Source organism: Lepisosteus oculatus, chromosome 3 (assembly GCF_040954835.1).
Source record: "Lepisosteus oculatus isolate fLepOcu1 chromosome 3, fLepOcu1.hap2, whole genome shotgun sequence".
Classification (NCBI taxonomy): Eukaryota; Metazoa; Chordata; class Actinopteri; order Semionotiformes; family Lepisosteidae; genus Lepisosteus; species Lepisosteus oculatus.
The window spans coordinates 37,491,812-37,513,181 of record NC_090698.1 but is presented as its reverse complement, the minus strand read 5'-3'; the positions used below and the strand labels follow the sequence as shown (position 1 = coordinate 37,513,181).

General features: G+C 36.8%; 2 protein-coding genes across 2 annotated transcripts in view; one reads left to right on the top strand and one right to left on the bottom strand.

Annotated features, from left to right (window-relative positions):
• Positions 1-11,915, top strand: part of prkg2 (protein kinase cGMP-dependent 2) — a 44,597-nt gene extending 32,682 nt beyond the window's left edge. Inside the window, exons 13-19 of the mRNA XM_015364474.2 lie at positions 4,358-4,447; positions 4,804-4,945; positions 5,174-5,337; positions 6,339-6,461; positions 7,366-7,428; positions 10,439-10,505; positions 11,311-11,915. Coding sequence (XP_015219960.1) covers positions 4,358-4,447; positions 4,804-4,945; positions 5,174-5,337; positions 6,339-6,461; positions 7,366-7,428; positions 10,439-10,505; positions 11,311-11,406 — 745 coding nt within the window. The 3' untranslated portion in view covers positions 11,407-11,915. The remainder of the gene's footprint in view (positions 1-4,357; positions 4,448-4,803; positions 4,946-5,173; positions 5,338-6,338; positions 6,462-7,365; positions 7,429-10,438; positions 10,506-11,310) is intronic.
• bmp3 (bone morphogenetic protein 3) overlaps positions 389-21,370 on the bottom strand; it is a 33,760-nt gene continuing 12,778 nt past the window's right edge. The window contains exon 3 of the mRNA XM_069187147.1: positions 389-570. Within this exon, the coding sequence (XP_069043248.1) occupies positions 427-570 (144 nt within the window). The 3' untranslated portion in view covers positions 389-426. The remainder of the gene's footprint in view (positions 571-21,370) is intronic.

Genomic DNA, 21,370 nt, shown 5'->3' with positions numbered 1-21,370 from the left:
CAGTACCTGGATGGGAGATCTCCTGGGAAAAACTAAGGTTGCTGCTGGAAGAGGTGTTAGTGGGGCCAGCAGGGGACACTCACCCTGCGGTCCATGTGGGTCCTTATGCCCCAGCATAGTCACAGGGACACTATACTGAAAACAGGCGCGTCCTTCGGATGAGACGTAAAACCGAGGTCCTGACTCTCTGTGGTCATTAAAAATCCCAGGGCATTTCTCGAAAAGAGCAGGGGTGTAACCCCGGCGTCCTGGCCAAATTTACCTAGATTTGGTAAATTTACATAGATAGAGATTATTAGGAGGCCCTTACCAATCATGGCCTCCTAATAATCTCTATCTATGAATTGGCTACATTACTATCTACTCTCCTCCCCACTGATAGCTGATGTGTGGTGAGCGTTCTGGCGCACTATGGCTGGCGTCGCATCATCCAGTGTGGATGCTGCACATTGGTGGTGGTGGAGGGGAATCCCCATTACCTGTAAAGCCCTTTGAGCTGGTGTTCCATCCAGAGTGTATACTCCTTTGCAGCTGTTGCTTGTCAGGATAGGCTCCACCTCCCCTTTGGCCCTGTATTAGATGAAGCAGTTATAAAATGGATAGATGGATGGATGAACTACTGAAATGATGGTGATAGGAGGGTGGGAAGAAATAATGTGTTAATTTGAACGAATTTTAAGCAACCTTAGTACTTTTATCATTTACAGTATGCACTGCTATGCAAGTGTCTTGACAGTTTACATAGTTCTTCTCTTTTAATTTGAATATTTTTCCTTCTCTATGTGGAAACAATTCTTTGAAAATGTAGTAACTGTTGATAACATTTAATGTATGCAAATTCAATTCCATGTAAATCCACCATAAATAATTTATGGTGGATTTACATAATTACTAGTGTTCATTTAATCAATTAAAAATTGTTTTGATTTCTGAATACCGTGTATTACTTATATTACAAAATGTGTTTGTGTAGGTTTAGTCAAGCATTTAGGACAGAAACCTACTGCTAATAGAACATACAATAGTGTGGGAGCCATCACTAAAGCCTCAATCCTTCCATAACCTCCTCTGCTTTCGTGCCTGGATTCTGTCATGCACAGATTCTATTAGAGCTGACAGCAGTGTTAAAAGCTACAAAATGTGAGCACAGATGATCACAAAATGTTTTAAGCACATACGTGCAACAAAGGCAACAGATTCTGATAGCATCTCAGCTTTTCTTTTAAAAATGTCATTTTTAAAATGTTAAATATTAAAATGTTCCTGCACACTGGAAAAGTGGCATTCATTATACCAGAGACTAAAAAGTCCTGTCCCTTGGATAATAACAATTTTAGACCTGTAGCTCTGACATCTATTGAAATTAAATGCTTTAAAAGAATTATAGCTTCTATGCTTAGCTGAGAAGTGAGCTACTGGAGGCTTATCAGTTTGCATATACTGTAAATGCAGACAGGACACCGATGATGCAATCAACAGCATTATGCATGTTGTTGTCAAACACCTAGAGGACCCCAATGCCTATGCGGTATTTGTTGACTTCAGCTCTGCATTTAATACACTGCAGCACAATCCATTGATAAGCAAACTGAAGTTTAATCTTAATATTATCAGATTAATACCATTCATTTTTAACAAACCGTACACCATATGTCAGTCAATATGACTCTCTTTGAATTACGATTTATTAGTATACAGTATGTGCCCCTCAGTGCTGTGTAAGTTCAACAATTCTATCCACAATGTATGCAAATGAATGCTCAAGTTGTAGTCAAGGCAACTATATTGTTAAATTTTCAAATGATAAGCTGTTGACTTAGTGTATAAAGAAAGCAGTTTGTCTATGTATATGTCAGAAATTCATATGTGCAATGGTGTAACGAACATAACCTTATTTTGAATGTAAAAAAAAAGAATAAAGCTGTTGGTGACCATTAATGTGTAGTGATTCACAAATAACTTATTAACCAAGTTTATTAATATACGTATTTAGGAATATACATACACAGCAATCTAATTGTTTGCTCCAAACTTCAGAGTGTCAGGCTGCGGAGTTCAGCATGGGTGATATTTTTTAACAAAGTGTTTGGAATTGGACAGAGAATAGTACTCCTCTTTAACCATTGGGATTGTTATTAGATATGCTATAGCTTTATTTTCTAGTAATATATCAGTCCAATTAATCAACAATCACCCATCTTGTCTATAAATGTTATGGGAGTGAAGTAGTACTCTTCCAAAATTTTTAAACAATCCATGATTAAACAGGTAGAAAAAAATTCTCAGATACTTTTCTTATTCGTAATTGTGAATATAGACTTCTTCCCTCTGGCAAACGTTTAAGGATTCTGTAGATCAAATAGATACAAATATTTGTTTTTTCCCTTATCTATCAAAGCAACTAACATGCTTAAATAACAAGGTTAAATGCAATTGTGTCAGTTCTAAAATGATTAAGCTTAAAGATAATACATATGTGTAATATTTAATGACTATATCGTAACAAGTTATGCATGTGCAGTAGATATATAATGTTTTTGTATGTTATGTATTCAGAAGTACAGAAGCACTGTGTGTCCGTAAAAAAAAAATCCCCTATGACACAATAAAGTACATCTTATGTCTCTGACTTTTGGGAACTGCTGAGATTAGCGAACCTCATACCACTCAATCCCTCATATTCATAAGTCTTTTCTGAGAAGTAGCAGTGGGAGATCCTTTACTCGGTAAATTACTGGTACACCTCTCCATTGCGTCCAGCCACCACTGTCTTTACACATATCTCACTCACAGCTTCCACTGCGTCTTCGTTGCAACTGTACCACGCTGTTCCACTCATCTAATTTATAGCTTCTGGTGCTCCTCCCTCAAGCCAAAACCTCACTGTCTTCACACACATATGCAATAGTGGTGTCCTCGCTCTTCTGTCACCACCACATTCCTTCAACACGTAAGGGAAATAACACTCTTCTGGTGCAATCAATAGGTCAGTGCTACCCCTTAGAGCCAACCAAAGGCAAGTAGCTAGACAGAACACCTTCACATCACTCTTTACTCCATATGTAGTGAGGACTTCTCTATTACACCCCTGCACTCTGGTTCTCACAGTACCAGAAACTAGCAGCTAGTAAGATCCTTCCATCACTTTGTACTTATTGTCAAAAGTGAGGGTCTTTCTGTCTATGTCCCTGCTCTCTGGACTTCACTCACTGACATAAACCTCACTCATAAAGCAGACCTTATGTTCAAACAGCCCTGTTCCCACTGTGTCTACCGAATAGGCTGTGATTAAACATCAGTTCCCCCTGGGATTTTTGTTGATAAGTTGCTCACCTTCTGGGTGAACCTTTCTACAAATACTATCAAATCGCCTCTGAGTTCCTCAATCTTTCACTTTCTCGTAAATCCCCCTCTGGGAATTTTAACCAGGTGGTCTTTGTCCTAATCTAATAGTTACGTGGCCCCTTCCTGGAGTGGAACTGCAGCCTGCTTAGTCTGTACTCAACTCACACATGCAGTCACCCACTTTCTACTGTATAAGTCACACAGATGCCGAGACTTTTAACTTACAACAAACAGCCGTCTGCTCTCACACAGCACAGACCAACTCTCTCACAGCACATACAGTGGCAGACTCTAAAGGCTGATACTGACACAGACAAACACTGACCTGTTCTATGATAATAGACTTTCTTTCACTCTCTCACAGCCATGCCTCATCAACTCATATGGTCTAGCTTGATCAGGTTTTCTGCCTCGCCCTACCTGTGCTGGGACTACTTGTTGACTACTGTGCATATTAGTCAGGAAATACTATCTTATCTCTCTGTCCTGAGGTTAGCTTAGGAAGGTAGCCTAGCTTGCTCTTCTCAGTGAAATAAGCAGTCTGCACTTATAAGACTGCCCACAGCTGTGGCTCCTCATATTATATACCTCTTACAACTGTGGTTGCTTAGAGAAACATGCTTCTCTAGTAGAAGCTCTGGCCCTCTACATTGCCACACCTCTGTGAAATTACAACAGTAAGCTTGCATATGTTTATGAATACCTGCACATTCAGCTTACCAAATAATTGGTATTAGTTTATTATTTTTTATATTGTTTTATTTTTCTTGATGTACATACAAAGATGTTATTAAATTATCCATTATAGCTGCAGTTAGACAGAAATAAATGGCGGTATCCACATTATTAGTTGTTTCTTGTTTTGCACTCAACTTTGTTTTAAAAAACTGTAGATCTGTAGCAGGTCTGAATTCAAACACTGAGAAATATCATGATTGAGGTATAGCATGTGCGATTTTTTGAGAATAGCCCAAAAAACAAAATCTCTGACATACTGTACCATTTGTTTCAGGTTGTACCGTACCTTTAAAGACACCAAGTGTGTGTACATGTTAATGGAAGCTTGTCTTGGAGGGGAAATTTGGAGTCTCCTACGTGACAGGTAAAGAAATCTGGGATATTGAAAATAGCTTGAGACACCCCTTTGATTTTATTGATGTGATGTGAGATGTAAAAATGTACAATATGAGAGACATAATTCTTTAAACACTGTATATGGGATTAACATAAAAATACATATTTTAAGAAGTAATGAAATAATTCAACTTTTATTTAAAATAAATATTCATTTTACAAATGGGTATACATCTTTTTTTGATTGACCAAAAAATGATATTATTAGCACTGTATGGACAGAGCATGTGAACATGATACAGTATAGACAGTATGTGACTCACCCCTGATTAATGGCATGAATGCTTTCAACAAAGGTACATTTGATCTATATTTTAATTACAGGGGGAGCTTTGATGATCATACAGCCAAGTTTTGCACTGGTTGTGTGACTGAAGCATTTGATTACCTGCATCAGAATAGCATTCTCTACAGAGACCTGAAGCCTGAAAATCTCATGCTAGACTCAGAAGGATATATTAAATTGGTAAATTTCTTCCAGTATTCTACTATATACTGAAACATTTAAGTTCTAGAATGCACATAAAAGTACTTTATAGATGTACCACCTTGTTAAATTGATATAGTAAACAAATTAAGTAACTTTAAGTGTCTTTCATAAATACCTGATATGATCTATTGATACAAAGCTTATTTGTTTGAGTTTTTTATGAATGTATAGTGTTAAAAAATCTTTCTTATTTCTCAATCTAAGGTTGATTTTGGCTTTGCAAAGAAAATTGAATGTGGACAGAAGACATGGACATTCTGTGGAACCCCAGAATACGTTGCACCTGAAATAATTTTGAATAAAGGCCATGACTTTAGTGTGGACTTCTGGTCACTTGGGATCTTGGTATTTGAGCTTCTTACGGGCAAGTTAGTATGCTTTGTTTTAGATTTTTTTGGAGGGCTTTTACAAGTGGAGGATTAAAATATCTTTCCTAAAAGCATATGTGTAAATATTCATTGCAGGAACATACAATACATTGTTTTATTGTGAATTATGCCATTAAATAAACAAATACTGGATAATTAATTAAAAATAGCAGTGGTACACTGTGATTTTTACCTACCCAGTACTTTTTCAATAACATAACATCACTTTATACAGTGATGTTAGCCATTTACAGTTTCTTGCATACTGCAGCTTGAGACACAGACACACAGACAGGGAGAGAGAAGCTTGGGGTCAGAGCACACGGTCAGCCATTGTACAGCACCCCTGGAGCAGCTGGGGTTAAGGGCCTTGCTCAGGGGCCCAAAAGAGTAGGATTCCTCTGCTGGCTGCGGGCAACCTTCCAGCCACAGGTGCAGACTCTTAGCCACAGAGCCACCGCTCCGCCCTATAGTAAGAACATAGACACTGGAAATGCAATGTTCCAGAAAAATTCAAATCTTAGGAGAACATAATCTTTGATCGATTGAAAAGTGTTATTGGACTTTCCCTTTTTTGTTAGAAAAAGTGTAGAAAATCTTTGTTTATCCATTCTGTGTTAGCTAATGCTTATTTATGTAAGTGATGTTCCCTATTTGGGTTGATAAATCAATTGAAACACTATCTTAATTATCTGTGTCCAGTAGTATTTAGCTACCTAACAAAGTTTTAGACCATCAGGATTGTACCAGACAAGAAGGTCTTTTTTTCCTCTCTAGTCCGGTTACTAATATATCATTGATTGAAGCTAGAATATTATCATGTACTGTATTTAGATTATTTTGAATAGTATAATGTAGTATATATCTTTCAGAATATAATCACTTACAGTTTATTTTGGAAATCACTGTCTAAAAAGTCTGACTTCAGTTTTGAATCTACACAATGAATTAAAGAGAGAAAAGGATAAATTAATTCAATTTGTTACTATTTTTTTTAACAGCCCACCATTTTGTGGATCAGATCAGATGATGACCTACAATTTTATACTGAAAGGTATTGAAAAAATGGACTTTCCAAAGAAAATAACAAGACGGCCTGAGGACCTGATTCGAAAGCTTTGCAAGTAAGATTATCTTCAGATTGATTTCAGAAACACTTTAAACCTAATGACCACAGGCAGTTTTACATTTTAAAGCATTACTCTATAACTTCCTGTGCCATAGGTCTGATTGGGGTATCTCTTTGAAGGTAAACAGTTCATGAGCAGTTCCAAAGCAAACAATGGGGACTCTTATGAAATAATTCTCTGAATATTCTGTAGTTCTTCATCAAACATGTTGATGTTTGCAGTTCATCAGACTTCTCCTAAATGAGCTATTAGTTTGAAGCAACTTCTGCTTAATTTTCAAGCCCACTTGAGGCTTAATACAATCTTGTATAAAACAGATCACAATCTGTAAACTTGTTACCAGCAGTGTTTCTTAAAAACCAAACTAAACTGAAAGAACTTGAAAACATCAATTCATTATATAAACAATGAAAAGGTTAAACATTAATAAGTCAAGGACTGCAATAATAAGATACAAAAACAACACAGTAATTTATCAAGTTGTCAGGGTAATAATGAGTTAAAATAGTATTATTGGACAGAGAAACAAGGAAGTAACAAAAGACAGATATTCATTCCAATTGATGACATTGTATTCAGAACATGAATCCAAAAATAAGTATTTTATCTTCATTTACACCTTTATGATTCATATTACCCAAATCTCTTTCCCTGCCAGTGCACTTCATGGCAAGCACATTATAATTTATTTATAATATTTATTTCTGCAATTTCCCTCACGAGATCAATAAAGTATCTATCTATCTAATACATGTCTTGCTACTGAAACATTTAGTCTTGTTTGAGGCCACTCCACTGTTAATAGATACATTTTAATTTAATCAAAGTTTTTATTATCTTTTTTCTTGTTATGTTTTAAGCAGTTTTTATCAATTGTTTAACTATTTTTGATTAACAGACAGAATCCAACAGAACGCCTGGGAAACTTGAAGAATGGAATTACTGATATTAAGAAACACAGGTGAGTCATTATGTTGCAAAATGTATTATAGAGTTCAGAGTTTGAGATAAGAGAAACATTTCATGGGTTAGGAATATCCCAGTCTCTCCACACAGAGACCTAAGCTGGAAAGCATTTATGAAGCATTTCTTTAGCTTAAAATAACAATTTTTAATGTTGCCAATTATTGAGGTAAACCTTGAAAGTCTGCCTCACGACCAAGCACTGCCCTCAGGGGATAAAAAGGAGGAGATAGTTCCTTGACCTGCTGAGAGTCACATTAGAGGCGCTGCCTCACGACTGGGAACGAATCCGTCAAGGGGAAAGAGAAAGAACCCCTGACTGGAGGAACCACTTTAAGAAGTGCTGTTTGAGGGGTTGAGAATGACGAGAAAGCTGCTCGCGAAGGAAGCAAAAGAAGTCCCCTGACTCGCTGAGAGTCACTTTCAGGTGCTGCCTCGCAACTGGGATAAACTTTCAGGGGATCGAGGGAAGGAAAATTAGTTAGAGTTCCTGAGAATAATGTGAGAATAATGTGGCCGGGGGTCCCCTCTGGCTCGCACTTGAGAACCTCTTCAGAAAGGGTCAAGGTGGCGCTGCCATCCTGACGTCAGGGAAGTGTCTTTACTTACCCCCCAGAGGGAACCTGGATGCAAAGGCAACATGAAGAAAGAGGAGGAGGGGGGGGGGGGAATTCAAAGACTCTAGACATGTGTGTTACCAAGGTATTAGCAAGGTTACGGTCTATATAGGAAAGAAGTAATTGAATGAAAGAGGAAGGGGCAGAGCCCCAGCTTCTCCCTTAGAAGTCCACCTATCGGATTCTATTTCATGGGGAGAAGCAGGGGTTATTAAAGTACAGAAAGGAGCATCTGGACTGCACGGGGAAACCCAGTAGGCCGATTGGGGTTGGCTGACTTGGCAGCCTCCGGAGCATGAAAACATGAACACCCCTGATTCCCTGAGAGTCGCTTGAGAGGCGCTGCCTCATGAATGGGAGCTAAGCCCTCAGGGGTAGGGAAGGAAGAAGAAGACTCCCCTGACTCCTTAAGGGGCGCTTTTAGAGGTTCTGCCTCACGAATAGGTTATGCCCTCAGGGGATAGAAAGGAGGAGATAGCCCCTTGACTCGCTTAGAGTTGCATGAGAGGTGCTGCCTCACGACAGGGAACATATTCCTCAATGGGGAAGAGAAAGAACCACTGACTGGAGGAATCACTTTAGGAGGCAGGTGAAGAGGCTATGTGTGAGCCTGACCGCACAGTGGAGAGGAAAAAACACCTACATGCCAATTCAGGGGAAAACTTCTGGTGGCCCCAGAGGAACAGATGCCCCAACTCTGGGCATACTAGCAATAGATAATGAATAGCTGAAATGCCTGAGAGAGTGGTGTTGATGTAAAGGTGGACTGTAGAGGAGGATGACTGGCCCATTGTGTAAATATGTTGAATATCCAGGATAGCTCGGGCAGTGGAGATGACAACTATGATTCTGAAGAAACGAGGAGAAAACTGAGGGTTGAGACCAGCATTGGAGACTGAAACTCACAGCAGAGGAGAAAACATGTATCTGGGTACTGAAGTATCCATAACGAAGCGGATCAGGCTAGAAAGAATGAAAGTATACAAGGGATACAAGTCAGGTCACTCAATTCTGGGAGAATGAATACAGACAAACTGGTGAATTGAGGTTCTTAGAATCTGTTAAGCTGAAACCGAATCGTATAAAAGTAGAAAAAAGGGGGCTAAACGGTCAGAGTGAGGTGGAATAGGAATACATCTGTCAAACAGTGATTTGAGGAGCCTTGGAAGAGGCCAGTCCTTGTAAAAGAGACGAGTCGGTGTATCTGAGGTGGTGCGGCAGTGTTTGAAAGGCGTAAATCGGGTGGCTGGATGGGAGAAGCAGAAGCATTGGCGATGGTTGAGAGGAGGATTAGTTTGAAAATTAGAAGGTTGTGATGGTGAAACAGCAGAAAACAAATGGCATGGAGAATCTTCAAGGTACTGGAGGAGGGAAAGGTGGTCTGGAGATGACATAGATTTAGGCTTGTGAGCCATTATAGGTCTAGTGCTCAGAATTCAAGTAAGTTGTTAGCAGGTTTAGGGTTTAAACAGTAAAGAGATAATTGAATTATAGAGGAAGGGGTAGAGGACCCCCCACTTCTCCCCTAGAACTCAGCTTATCGGTTTCTATAACATGTGAACCAAGTGTTAGGAGACTTTTGGACTTCTGGTGTAAGAATGGTCAGGTTTCAAACTGTGCATTGCTGCAGTGGAGCCTACTCTGTTTCAGAAATGCTGTCACTCCCCCTTGGCTTCTGCTCCTTCTGGTTTCTGCTGAGATCTTCCTGTCCCTTGGGCTGATAATGGCTAGATTCTGCCTTAGTAATTTAATTATGTTTTTTTAAGCCTTAGCAGATGGTCTTATATATTCTTTTTAACTGTGCATCCACCACAACTTGCTAAGGCAGCAGCTAACTGTATAATTTGTTCAGCATGCTCAGAGGTAGGGACCCTGAGGTCAACAACAACAACAACAATTAGAGCCTTATCCATTTTTATTGTTGCTGAATTATCCTGTCTCAGAATCAATAAAATTATGTAGTCTTGACTTTATGTTTTTGTGATCTTTATATTTTTAAATTCTGCCTATGATACATTATGAAATAATGAAGCATAATTGTCCTTTTACATGACCGCTGGATAATAAATTATTAGTCATAGGTTTTTTGATTGCCCAAATTTCAAAATTGATTAAAAGGTAACCCGTGATAACATTAACAGTATAATTTCCTTCTTATGTAATGTTATATTTTTCCCTGGCTATTGCCTTTAATGTTTTATTGATGAAGCACATCAGCATTATCTTCAGAAATGTTAAAATGTTCATATGAGTTCAGAATCATACCTGGATTACATAAATTGAATTTTAAAGTTTTCTCTTATATATGATCATTTCAATGTAGTATAGGGAATATTATCTGGGTGGAAACTGATATCATGTCTAATTAATATGTGTATCAATTATTTACAGGTGGTTTAACGGCTTTAATTGGGAGGGGCTGAAAGCCAGAAGTTTAATGTCCCCACTTAAAAGAGAGGTAACAATGTATATTTGTCAGTTTCAGGAATCAAGAAAATCTAACATTCTTGTATAACATTTCCCTATCTTAAGCAGATAAATGAAGGTCCTGCATGAATTAATAAGTAATGGAATGCAGATTGAGCCGTTTGATCCACATGTCACTCACTGACTGTAAACTAAAATCCCTCAGCATTGGCACACAAATGGCAGAGTGCCACTGCAGTAGGGTTAGGAGGAGTTAGTGCTCCCTACGCATTTCAGCAGTGAGTCCTGTGACCTTAGGAGAACAGTGATTTCACCAAGTGTTGTGTTTCCCCTCCAATCTGTAAGAAATCTCCTGTCAGGCACCAAAGCACTTACAACAAGTTAATTGATTAATGGCTGTTCAGGACAGCATGTTAGAGGAGCTGGTCCATGTCTCCTTGTCCTCCAAGTGAAATATCCACTGTGAGACGTTGCCAGAGATCCAATTCTTAAAACCACTATGCCTGGATGTGTAATAAAAATAATTTAGTTGAGGTAATTTATTATTTAACAGACATTTAAACATTTACAGTTTTGAAAATCTGTTTTAATTAGTCTTGACCAACTATTGGCAGTGATTTCTTGTGAAACTGCATTTAAAAAGGTGAAGAGTTATGTCAAAGTTAACTTGTGAATACATATTTTACAAGTACATCTCTGTATATGTAAAGTAATATTTGTTTTAAATATCTACAGATGTCTTAAGTAAGAGCCAGTGTCAGGTCAATAGATAGAAACAAAATTAATAATTTATTAAACAAAATAATCACTTAATAATTTAATCTTTTTTATTGCAGTTAAAAGGCCCAACAGATCATAGTTATTTTGACAACTACCCTCCAGATGTCGACATTCCCCCAGATGAGCTGTCCGGCTGGGATAATGACTTCTAAGACATTCTGTTGTTCTAGTCATCTGGAGAACAAAACCACAGTTATATTCCTAATAATGGCCATTTTGTGATGTTGCTAAGTGTCAAACAGTAACTCTTTCTATGAATAGTGATGCTTATAAGGTGTGTGGGATCAATTTTACAATTTGCAAATAGGAGTTTGTAAAGAAGAAAAATGAAAACTGAACAGGCTATGAGTTTTCATGTCTGTGTTTTTCTGAAACCAAGGAAAAGTGTATACCTGTGCTGAACTAAAAGTTTTCCAAGGGTTGAATTGTGAAGAAGATGAAACAACCAAACTCAATTTTCTTTTCAGTTTTAGAGAAGATGGCTCTATGTGTTATTAACAAGCCTAATTTCTCACAAATTGCATCTCTGCAATCAAAGTCACCAGAGAAACAAATGAGTTTAAAAACAGTTATAAAGACACTTTTATTTGTATGTATTAGATATTCTATATATTGTGAAGGATTTTGTGAGTAAGCTGTGATGTCTTAGAAAAGGTTTAATTTCCTGACAATGTTTGAAACTGTGTGTTTTTATTAAAATATTTTACACTTTCAAACTCCCAAAAGACTCACCCTCAGACTCGCCCTCACTGGATGGCTTACATCCTCCAAATGTGTCTGAAAAATGAAAGTCTCTTTTCTGTATGTCTACTTTTATTAATATTAGCAAAGCTTATGCATGCATACAGGAGTATTTCTGGACATTTAAGTTCCAAAAGCTCTTACGGCTCTTAGCTTTATGGTAGTAGCTATTTTTTCCAAAGATGTCATCTAGCCACTTCTTGAAAGATGCCAGGATATCAACTTCAGCAATGTGGCTCTGTTGCTTGTTCTATACTCCCACAGCTAATTGCATATATAAGTGCCTTCTTTTCTCGGTTTTAAGTGCATTGTCTTCTGATTCATGTTTCACTATTTATTCTTAAGAAGTCTACTGGGATGGATTTGTCAGTGCACTGGAAGATTTTGAATCCTTGGATCAGGTCCCCACATAGTCTTTGTTCAATACTGAAAAGGTTCATTTTCTTTGGATTGCCAGTTAGGACATTCCCTTCGGATCCATAATGTATTTATGGACTGATTCCAAAGTAGAAATATATTTTATTGAATGGTAATTAAATAGTACACAATATTCTAAATTAGGTGTTACCTGTACATAGTACACATTTAACATTTTTTTTTATTTTCTTTGAATATAGTTCATTGATATAAATTAGGAATACCAGTGTTCCTTGAACAGATCCCTGTGATTCTCCACTAATCACATCACCTAATTTTAAGCTGTATTTTTAGAGTTGCCTACTAAATATGCTGTTGTAATTTTACTGTATATACTGTATTGTGCATGTTCATGTTTTTGTTCTTCAAAGTACTTTGTTTTTTATTTAAACAAAATCTCCTTTTTAGCCATCTGCCATCTCCCTTTCATTTTCTAGTTTTCCAATTATCACTCCAAATACATTTCATCATCATTATAATAATAATAATAATAATAATAATAATAATAATAATAATAATAGTAATTTAACTTTTGATTTACTCCTAGAATAAATCTGTTCTGTTTCAAGACGAATCTGTTTAAATTCAGTTTATTAAGTTTATTTTTTCTGAAACATGCTTTCTATACAAGAAGATCTAATGGTTAAACCATTACTGTAATAGGAAGATAGGCATAACTGTACATAAATGTTTTTAATTATGACTACAATTATTATAATAATTACAGAATAACAGGGAATTGATCATCATTATAGGAAAAGAATACTATTTATTACAATGCTAACTTTTCCTTCTTTGCATACGCCAATAACAGTTTGTTTTGAAATAATTTTCTTATTTCTCTTTTTAACAAAGATATTTTTCTGGAAATATTTTCCAGCAAAATACAGCAAATACAAATGGAAACTCACATGAAGAAAAAGCTAAAAACTAAGTAATGGGGGTAACTCAACAAAGCCCAAAGGTGTCAAAAAGCATCCACCATGCTATCAATAGTTTTTGTAGTTTCATAAAGGAACTATGTTTCCTGTCATAAAAGCTATTCTTGCAAATTAATGCATCCAAGTGTAATTTACATGAACCTCATTCTCCACCCAATGTTGGCTGCAGGTTAACCTGTGTCAGAGTGCATCTCTGACATAGAAACAATCTTCACCTGCTATTGTGCTACACACATTCTATGAACAAGTTAAAAAATATTTAACTGGTTTTGACTGAAAGTGCTGTCAGGCTGAAGACTTGAAGGAAAACTGCTGAGTGGACTGTAGAGTCAAAGGGATGCAATGTCAGGCTGAAGACTTGAAGGGAAGTGCTGAACAGGCTGGGGTCAAAAGGATGCATTGTCAGGCTGAGTTGGAGTAAGCAAATGAAGTCGAACAATGGACAGACGATGGGGACCAGTTGAGTGTGGCCCAGGCTCCAGGGCAGAGAATCAGCCCAGGAAAGCTGCTGAAGATTCAGCCCACAATATCACTACCACAACCCTAGTGGCTTCACATCAAGTACACAATAGGTCTGAAAATAAATCCCATAAGGCTGCTAAAAAGGCAGTTGACTTGCCTTCTAACTTCCAGTGAGTATGCAATGGCATAAAGAAAGTAAAACTGTCCTGCCATTGGGAACAGAAAAACAGTTCCTTTTGCAAAAATGTACAAAGTAAAGATCATATTTAGGTTATTTAATGTGTTAAAAGAACAATACCTGAGAAAAGAACAATTCAAAATAAAAACAAGCAGTTTTAGTAATGGAGTTGTTTTAAGGTTTCTCTCAAAGCATGAAAAATAAGAAGTAGGCTAACTTAGTTTTAAACCAGGACGTGACATGATAATTTGCAGTCTAATTAAATTACCAGAATGGTGCTGTAATTTCTAAATGTATCCTCAATTTGCTGTTTAAATTAATTAAGACTTTGAACTTTGAGACCAGGGGATGCTGACAGATGTTCTTGCTTGTTTTTATCTGTCTAAAGAGGCCTATTCCTTATTTCATTATACAAACAGACCTTTTCTAACTACAGAGTAATTTTCTCTTTTAGTTTTGCAGGTTTTATGTGTACATTTTAGTTGCTGTAGTTATTTCTTCTGATAAATGAATGTCTCTCATTGAGATTGAAAACTTAAACATGAAACCCTCCTTTTTGAAGCCCCAAAGTGATGTTATTAAATATTTTAGCAGATTGCAATATGACAATCAAGATGTGAATTTTATTTTCAATTGAAGAATCTAATGGCAGTAGTGTATACATTTTTTGTAATGTTTTCTTTATGTTGCCACAATATTATCCATCCATCCCTTTTCAAACCATTTCTTCCAATTCTGGGTCACAGGGGAGATGAAGCCTATTCCAGCAAGCAATGGACCAAGGTAGGGTATACTCTGGAACGGACACCAGTCCATCACAGGGCACACACAGACATGAGCACAGTGTGAGGATTGAGCTAGGGGGCTGCTGCAAGGGTGTAGATGGGGTGGCATGAGGGATGAAAGAAAAATATGCAAAGGGAAGCCACTCTCGAATGATAGAGGTGTAATGCACCGTACTGTGAACATAACTAATGTGCTATGACAAGACATACCATTCAATACCTTTTTCATTTTTTTGAATAATCTGTTGCAGGACTGCAGTACTCTGTACAACTGTTAGGTGGTCCAGTGAATCCTTAATGCACCATGTGTCAGCTGAATCTTTTGTATACAGTACATTTTATTTTAAGATTAATGAGAAAACATAATTTTGTTCTATATTTTGATCGGTAAAAATATATTATGTTTACAGTAACACTTTCAAATCGTATCATATTTAAAAGCAAATAAACATGTAAAAAGTAAAGGTTATTGAGGACTTGAATTACTTTATGGTCACGTATTGTAAGTTGCTGTGGAGTTGATACTAAGTCTTCACTATATAAATATTTTTTCTTTACAAAAAACACCTTTTCTCCACAACAATGCTGCAATAGCTGTGACCAAAAACCTTTGATAATAATAAGCTGTTCTACTGTTTCTCTGTAATTCCATGCATGTTTTAATTCAGCATTTTTTTTATTTTGAAACACGTCTCTTTGGTTTCACTTAATCAGTAAGCAAATATAACATCAGTAATTTTATTTATGTGCTGTTTCTTTATGTTTAGAAATATACATTATAGTACAGATCCAGACACTCAGAATGTGCTAAGAATAATGTGGCATAATGTGCCAAACGGTGCCTTTCAACATGTTTTTTTTTTAATAATCGGATGTTGGACTGCACTACTTTGGAAAACCACCAGGTGCTGCAGTGAATGCTTAATGTGGCATTTGCAAGTTTTAATTCTAGTAATAATTCCTTACACTTATGTAGTGCTTTTCTGGATATTCCATGCAAAGGGATTTACAAGAAATTATGACTATCCTCCACCACTCACCTGGATAATGTGGGTGAACAGGAGAACAGAATTCATAGATGGGGATTATTAGGAGGCCATGATTGGTAACACACCTTCTCTTTTCTACAAACACCCTGGAATTTTGAATGATCACAGAGAGTCAGGACCTTGGTTTTATGTCTCATCTATTTTAAACAGAAGTTATTAGCCCTACTGTAGTTCACACCTTTATGTGAGATCAAGGTGTGCTCAGTGGGTGTTTCGTTTTGATTATACAATGTATTTGTCCCTGATGCATACTGTACCATCAAACGTTTTGAAATTATAAAAAACATTATAAAAAGCCTGGGATTTGACCCTTGCTGATCTTGCACAAGAGAAAGGGCTACTTTTTGAGAAGTTGTATACTGTTTGCAAAGTAGCTGTTTATGTCAAACTTATTTTGCATGAAGAATTTAAAATCTGTCTGCCTGACACTATTGCAACTTATTTAATTGAAAAGAAAGATACCTTGCTCTTACAAGCAGCCATGTTAGCAGATTAGTTTTTAGAAACCTGATTGATTTGACTTTGTTTTGTCTCATTTAGCTGAAGCAGAAAAAGAAAGTGTTCTCTAGTTGTTAATGTTATTGAAATTCGATTTACTGCCCCCTACTGCAATTAATAGCCTCTCATTAACTTGCAAATGTGCTGAATCTACGACACTGCACACTTTTACTGGATATACAGTATTTCCAACAACCTTTTCTAACAACTCAGCCAAATAATTAAAAAAACTACTAATATAATAATATAGAACTGATATAATATCATTGCTAGTAAGAAGAGAAAGGGCAGCAAAAACACGTATAAAAACTAACATTTAGATTAACAATTTATAAAATTAAAAATATACATAGTGTCATTACAATTTGTATTTAAAACTAGTGCTGTATTTATGTGATTTCTGTTTAAGGGAATCTTTACATTCCTCCGCTCTTCCTGAGCATCCTGGAGATTTCTGGTCTGGGGGTTTGGAAGTGCATTCATATTATTACTTTATTATTATCTTATTTTAATATTTCAAAAATAACCACAAGTGGTATTTTCAGCTACCCAGATTTCTTTAGTTACATGATTCCATGTTAATAATTCATATTAAGAGTGATATTAAAACCTCATTACAGCTTTTTTTACAACAATAACAATAGCAAGTACAGTGTTCTCATTATATATTCTTAGAAATTGTTAAAACATTATAGCTTTTTAAATATAAACTTTATATAAGTAGAAGGACACGTCAAAACTTTTCCAAAATAACCACAGTAGGTGACCGGGTAAAAGACTTTGATGCAGAAAATGTTTATGAAGAAGGCGGAATACTGTTAAAGTCTACTGCATGTACATGAGGCATAATATATTTATAGTCATAACTACAGTATATATTGTATATGACATTCAAACAGTAGATGTTATACCAAATTTCCCTTTAGTTGCATAATTCCTATTATGTGGATTTAAAGAAGCATAGTAGAGAAATGTAAAATGAAGCAATCGTTTTACTAATATCTAATGCATCACAAGTGCCACCAATCGTCTTTGGACGGTGAGTCACACAAGGTTCTGTGTCCCAATACCGTAAAGCTGTAATAAGAATTGATATGCTTTCCGAGTGGCTGCAATTTTACATAATACTGTTTTTTAGTGAAGTGTAAGTAACCACAGCAGGTGATCAAAAAAGACTTTGATGCAGAAAATGTTTATGAAAAAGGTGTAATATGTTGTGTACCTTATTTTGTATTTTTAAACTACAAGTACCAGAGCTACAGTATATATTTCTAATTATTTATTATTAAGAAATTAAAATCATCAATAACATTTTGAGACGTTGTTATACTTTGGTTATTTTTATTTTTAGCTTTCAAAATTTCCATTTAGTTACATAAATCCATATTAATCTTCCATATTAAGTGTATTTTAATAAGTAAAATAGTAAAATAGTAAAACAGGTTAAATGAAGCAATCCTTTCACTAACATGTAAAGCACCACAAGTGCCACCTATCGATTTACTTTTCAGCCAGTGCAACGTTAAATTTGGTGTGCTAAATAATGTTGCAGTATGCAGACCTTTGCTGTGCATTCTGATTGGCTGCATCAGTACAGACAAGTGGATGTGTATAAGATTTGGATCTAATCTTTCTCCCAAATTTCTGTTATAAGCTTCAAGTAGTATGTGACCCAGACTTTTTGTGCAAGCATTTGACACGCTATTCTATTGCCACTTTTAGTCTCTGTCTGTTCTCATGGGGTTCTGACTTAACTTTTTGTCTTCAGCATATAAATGCATTATGACTTGGATTTAAATCTAGAGATTGACTTGGCCACTCTAAGATGTCCAACGTTGTTATCCTGATGATCTCATCATTATCATCATTAGATACATTCACATTAGTTCAATTTCAATGTTCACTTCCATAAAATCAAAAGATAAACACGATTTTGAGAAAAGAAGGCACTCCTAAAGGATTGTGGGATCAAGCTACACTAACATGTTATGGAAGCTAGTTCTCTGGCTTATTTCCAGGAACAGTTGGATGAGATCCTTGGATCTCATTATTAGGTACAATTAGGTATTAACTACCAAATGGATTAGATGGGTTTGAACAGACTCAGTTGAGATGTTCTCCCCTTACATATATCTGCTGATTTCTCTTATGTCCCATCTTCTTTCAAGATCTTCCTACTAGCATTTCATTGGCTTGAAGATCAGTGAATTGGTGAAATGAGTGCATTTCTTTATGTAAGCAATTTAGATTTGTCTTATTTTGTGCATGTGGTATATGTTAAAAAAACAAAGAAATGCGAGAAACGTTTTCTTGAAAACAAAATCATAACTTTGAGGGCTAGAACTAAATTGTTTGTTTACAAATGTGCCTTCTATATTCATTTTATCTCTTATTTGTGCTCTGACAAAAAAAAACATCATGCTGCCACACCCTCTGTAACGGGAGCCGGTTCTTACTCCCGTGAAGTGCGTAGTTTAGGACGGTATAATCCGGAAGTGACTGGAGAAGGGCGACAGGGAAAACACAGTGAGGAATGGAAGGGATGGCGAACAGGGGGCAGTTTCGACAGTGATCCAGGTGCATGGGGGGAGCGCTGGCAAACGAGTCCAAACAAGGGAAGTCCAAACGGGAAACTAGGGCGCAGTCCAGGGTCCAAGTGCAGGGAGATCCATCCAAGGCAGACGATTAAAACCAGGAACAGGATCAGGGACAGCAACAAGTAAGTTAAAAACAGAGTGATGAGGCCAGGCGCTCTGGAGCCCTGAACTCAGCTGGTCAAGATGCCGTTCAGAAGCCTATGCCATCAAGCCGTGGACGTAGGGCGACTTGATGCTAGGTGGGCCTCTGGGCGTCTGTCTTAGAATGCAGAGCCCTGAGCTTCAGAGGCACAAGGTTTAAATAATAAAAGGGGAACAAGGGGCAGGTGAACAAGATAATGACACTAAAATACAAAATGGTCAGAGCTCCCTCTAGAGGAAGGATGAAGATCATGACACCCTTTTTATACTTTTAGACAAAGGATAATGTGGGGATTCCGGCTCCCAGAAAAGAGATAAAATCAAATATATCGTAAATTATATATTCCATGAGAGAAACTCAATGAGAATACACATCATTTAAAAGGCTTATCAACTTATTTTTCTGCTCTAAGAGTAAATATGTTGAAAGAAAAACTAACTAACTATACTCAATAGTATTCCTTCTTTCCTAAATCTATAATTTATTCCTGTATATTGGCAACACAGTGGGACAGAGGGACTGAATTTGTCTCTATGTTTGCATGGGTTTCCTCTGTGTGCTCCGGTTTTCTCATAGTCCAAAAACATACTGGTACTATAGGTTAATTGACTTCTGAAAAAAGTGACCCTGGTGTGAGTGTCTGGATGTGCCTTGCAAAGGACAGGCATCCTGTTCAGGATGTATCTTGCCTTGTACCCGTTGCTTCTCAGGATAGGATCTGATTACTGCTTGATGGTTATTGGTGTCATTCTCCTTTGGACAGGTATAGCACGTATGTGCCTGCTTCTGTTTTGTTTTTATTGCCATAAGTACACCTGTATTTTGTTTTTATTTGGTGTACAAGAAAGCCATTTATCAAGTAAGAGCACATGTCATATCATTTAATTCATCCCCATCAAGTCTTTGAATAGGCTTTGAACTTGGAGATTGTAGTTTATATATACAGTCAAATAAAATAAATGTAATTAATTAAGAAAGCAACAGGTTTAAAAAATGATGTAAATTTCTCAAGTCACTTAATATCAACTGTATTCAAGAGTTATAAGATGAGCTTGACAGAGTAGTAGAAAAATGTATTTCAGACAACATAAAATATGACCTGGGAGATGATTAGAAACAAATGCATAATTGGTGATGACAAACTGATAAACTTCCCTGTCAGAATGCCTTGATCAAGAACTGTTGACTGCTACTTGTCAGATGTTTTTAATCTGATTTAAACTGGCTACATGTTTAAAAACACTGGATTGGGCTATACTATAGGAAACCACAGAGCCATTGTGTGCTAAATGTCAGAATTGATTATGTGATAATTGGAGGTGATGATACTGATTGCATTTAAATGCCTTGGGGAAATTGAGATATCTACACTGGAGAGGGCAACCCTACCAGAACCAAAAGAAAATATTATGTGCTAAAGGTCAGAACTGATTACGTGTTAATTGTAGTCTAAAAGGCTGATAGCATATAAACAGCTGGAGAGAATTTATTTATTATGCTGGTTCTTGTCTAAAAAATAAAATGCTGTGTTCCCTAAATGAGTGTACATTTAAATATCTACCTTCAAATAATAAGTGGATATTAGTGGATTGAAAAACATTCAAGCAGTAGTCAGCAGAATGCAACAGACCATTACAAATATCAATTACAGTGCTCTTTCTGTATAGAAAAAAGTTCAAAAGTATGTCAAAAGGAATAATGACTCAACCACCACCAATGTGCAGCATTCACCTGGATGATGCGACAGCTGCCATAGTGCGCCAGAATGCTCACCACACATCAGCTATTAGTGGGGAGGAGAGCAGAGTAATGACGCCGATTCATAGACGGGAATTATTAGGAGGTCTTGATTGATAAGGGCCAATGGGAAATTGGGATTTTTAATGACCATAGAGAGTCAGGACCTTGGTTTTACTCATCGGAAGGACCGTGCCTGTTAACAGTATAGTGTTCCCGTCACTATAATTGGGGCATTAGGACTCACATAGACCGCAGGGTGAGCACCCCCTGCTGGCCCCACTAACAATACTTCCAGCAGCAACCTTAGTTTTTCCCAGGAGGTCTCCCATCCAGGTACTGACCAGGCTCACACCTACTGAGCTTCAATGGGCTGCCAGTTGTGAGTTGCAGGGTATTATGGCTGCTGGCAACTTTTCTTCTCTTTATGAAAAGTAGAAATGAAATGGCTTTCCAAATGTGTGTTATTCTTGATGTGAAACCTGTACTGTACACAGGTTTTTGCCTGATCTTTAAACACTGAATGGAATACATTTACAACTTGATAATAAGACTGATACCTATGGTTG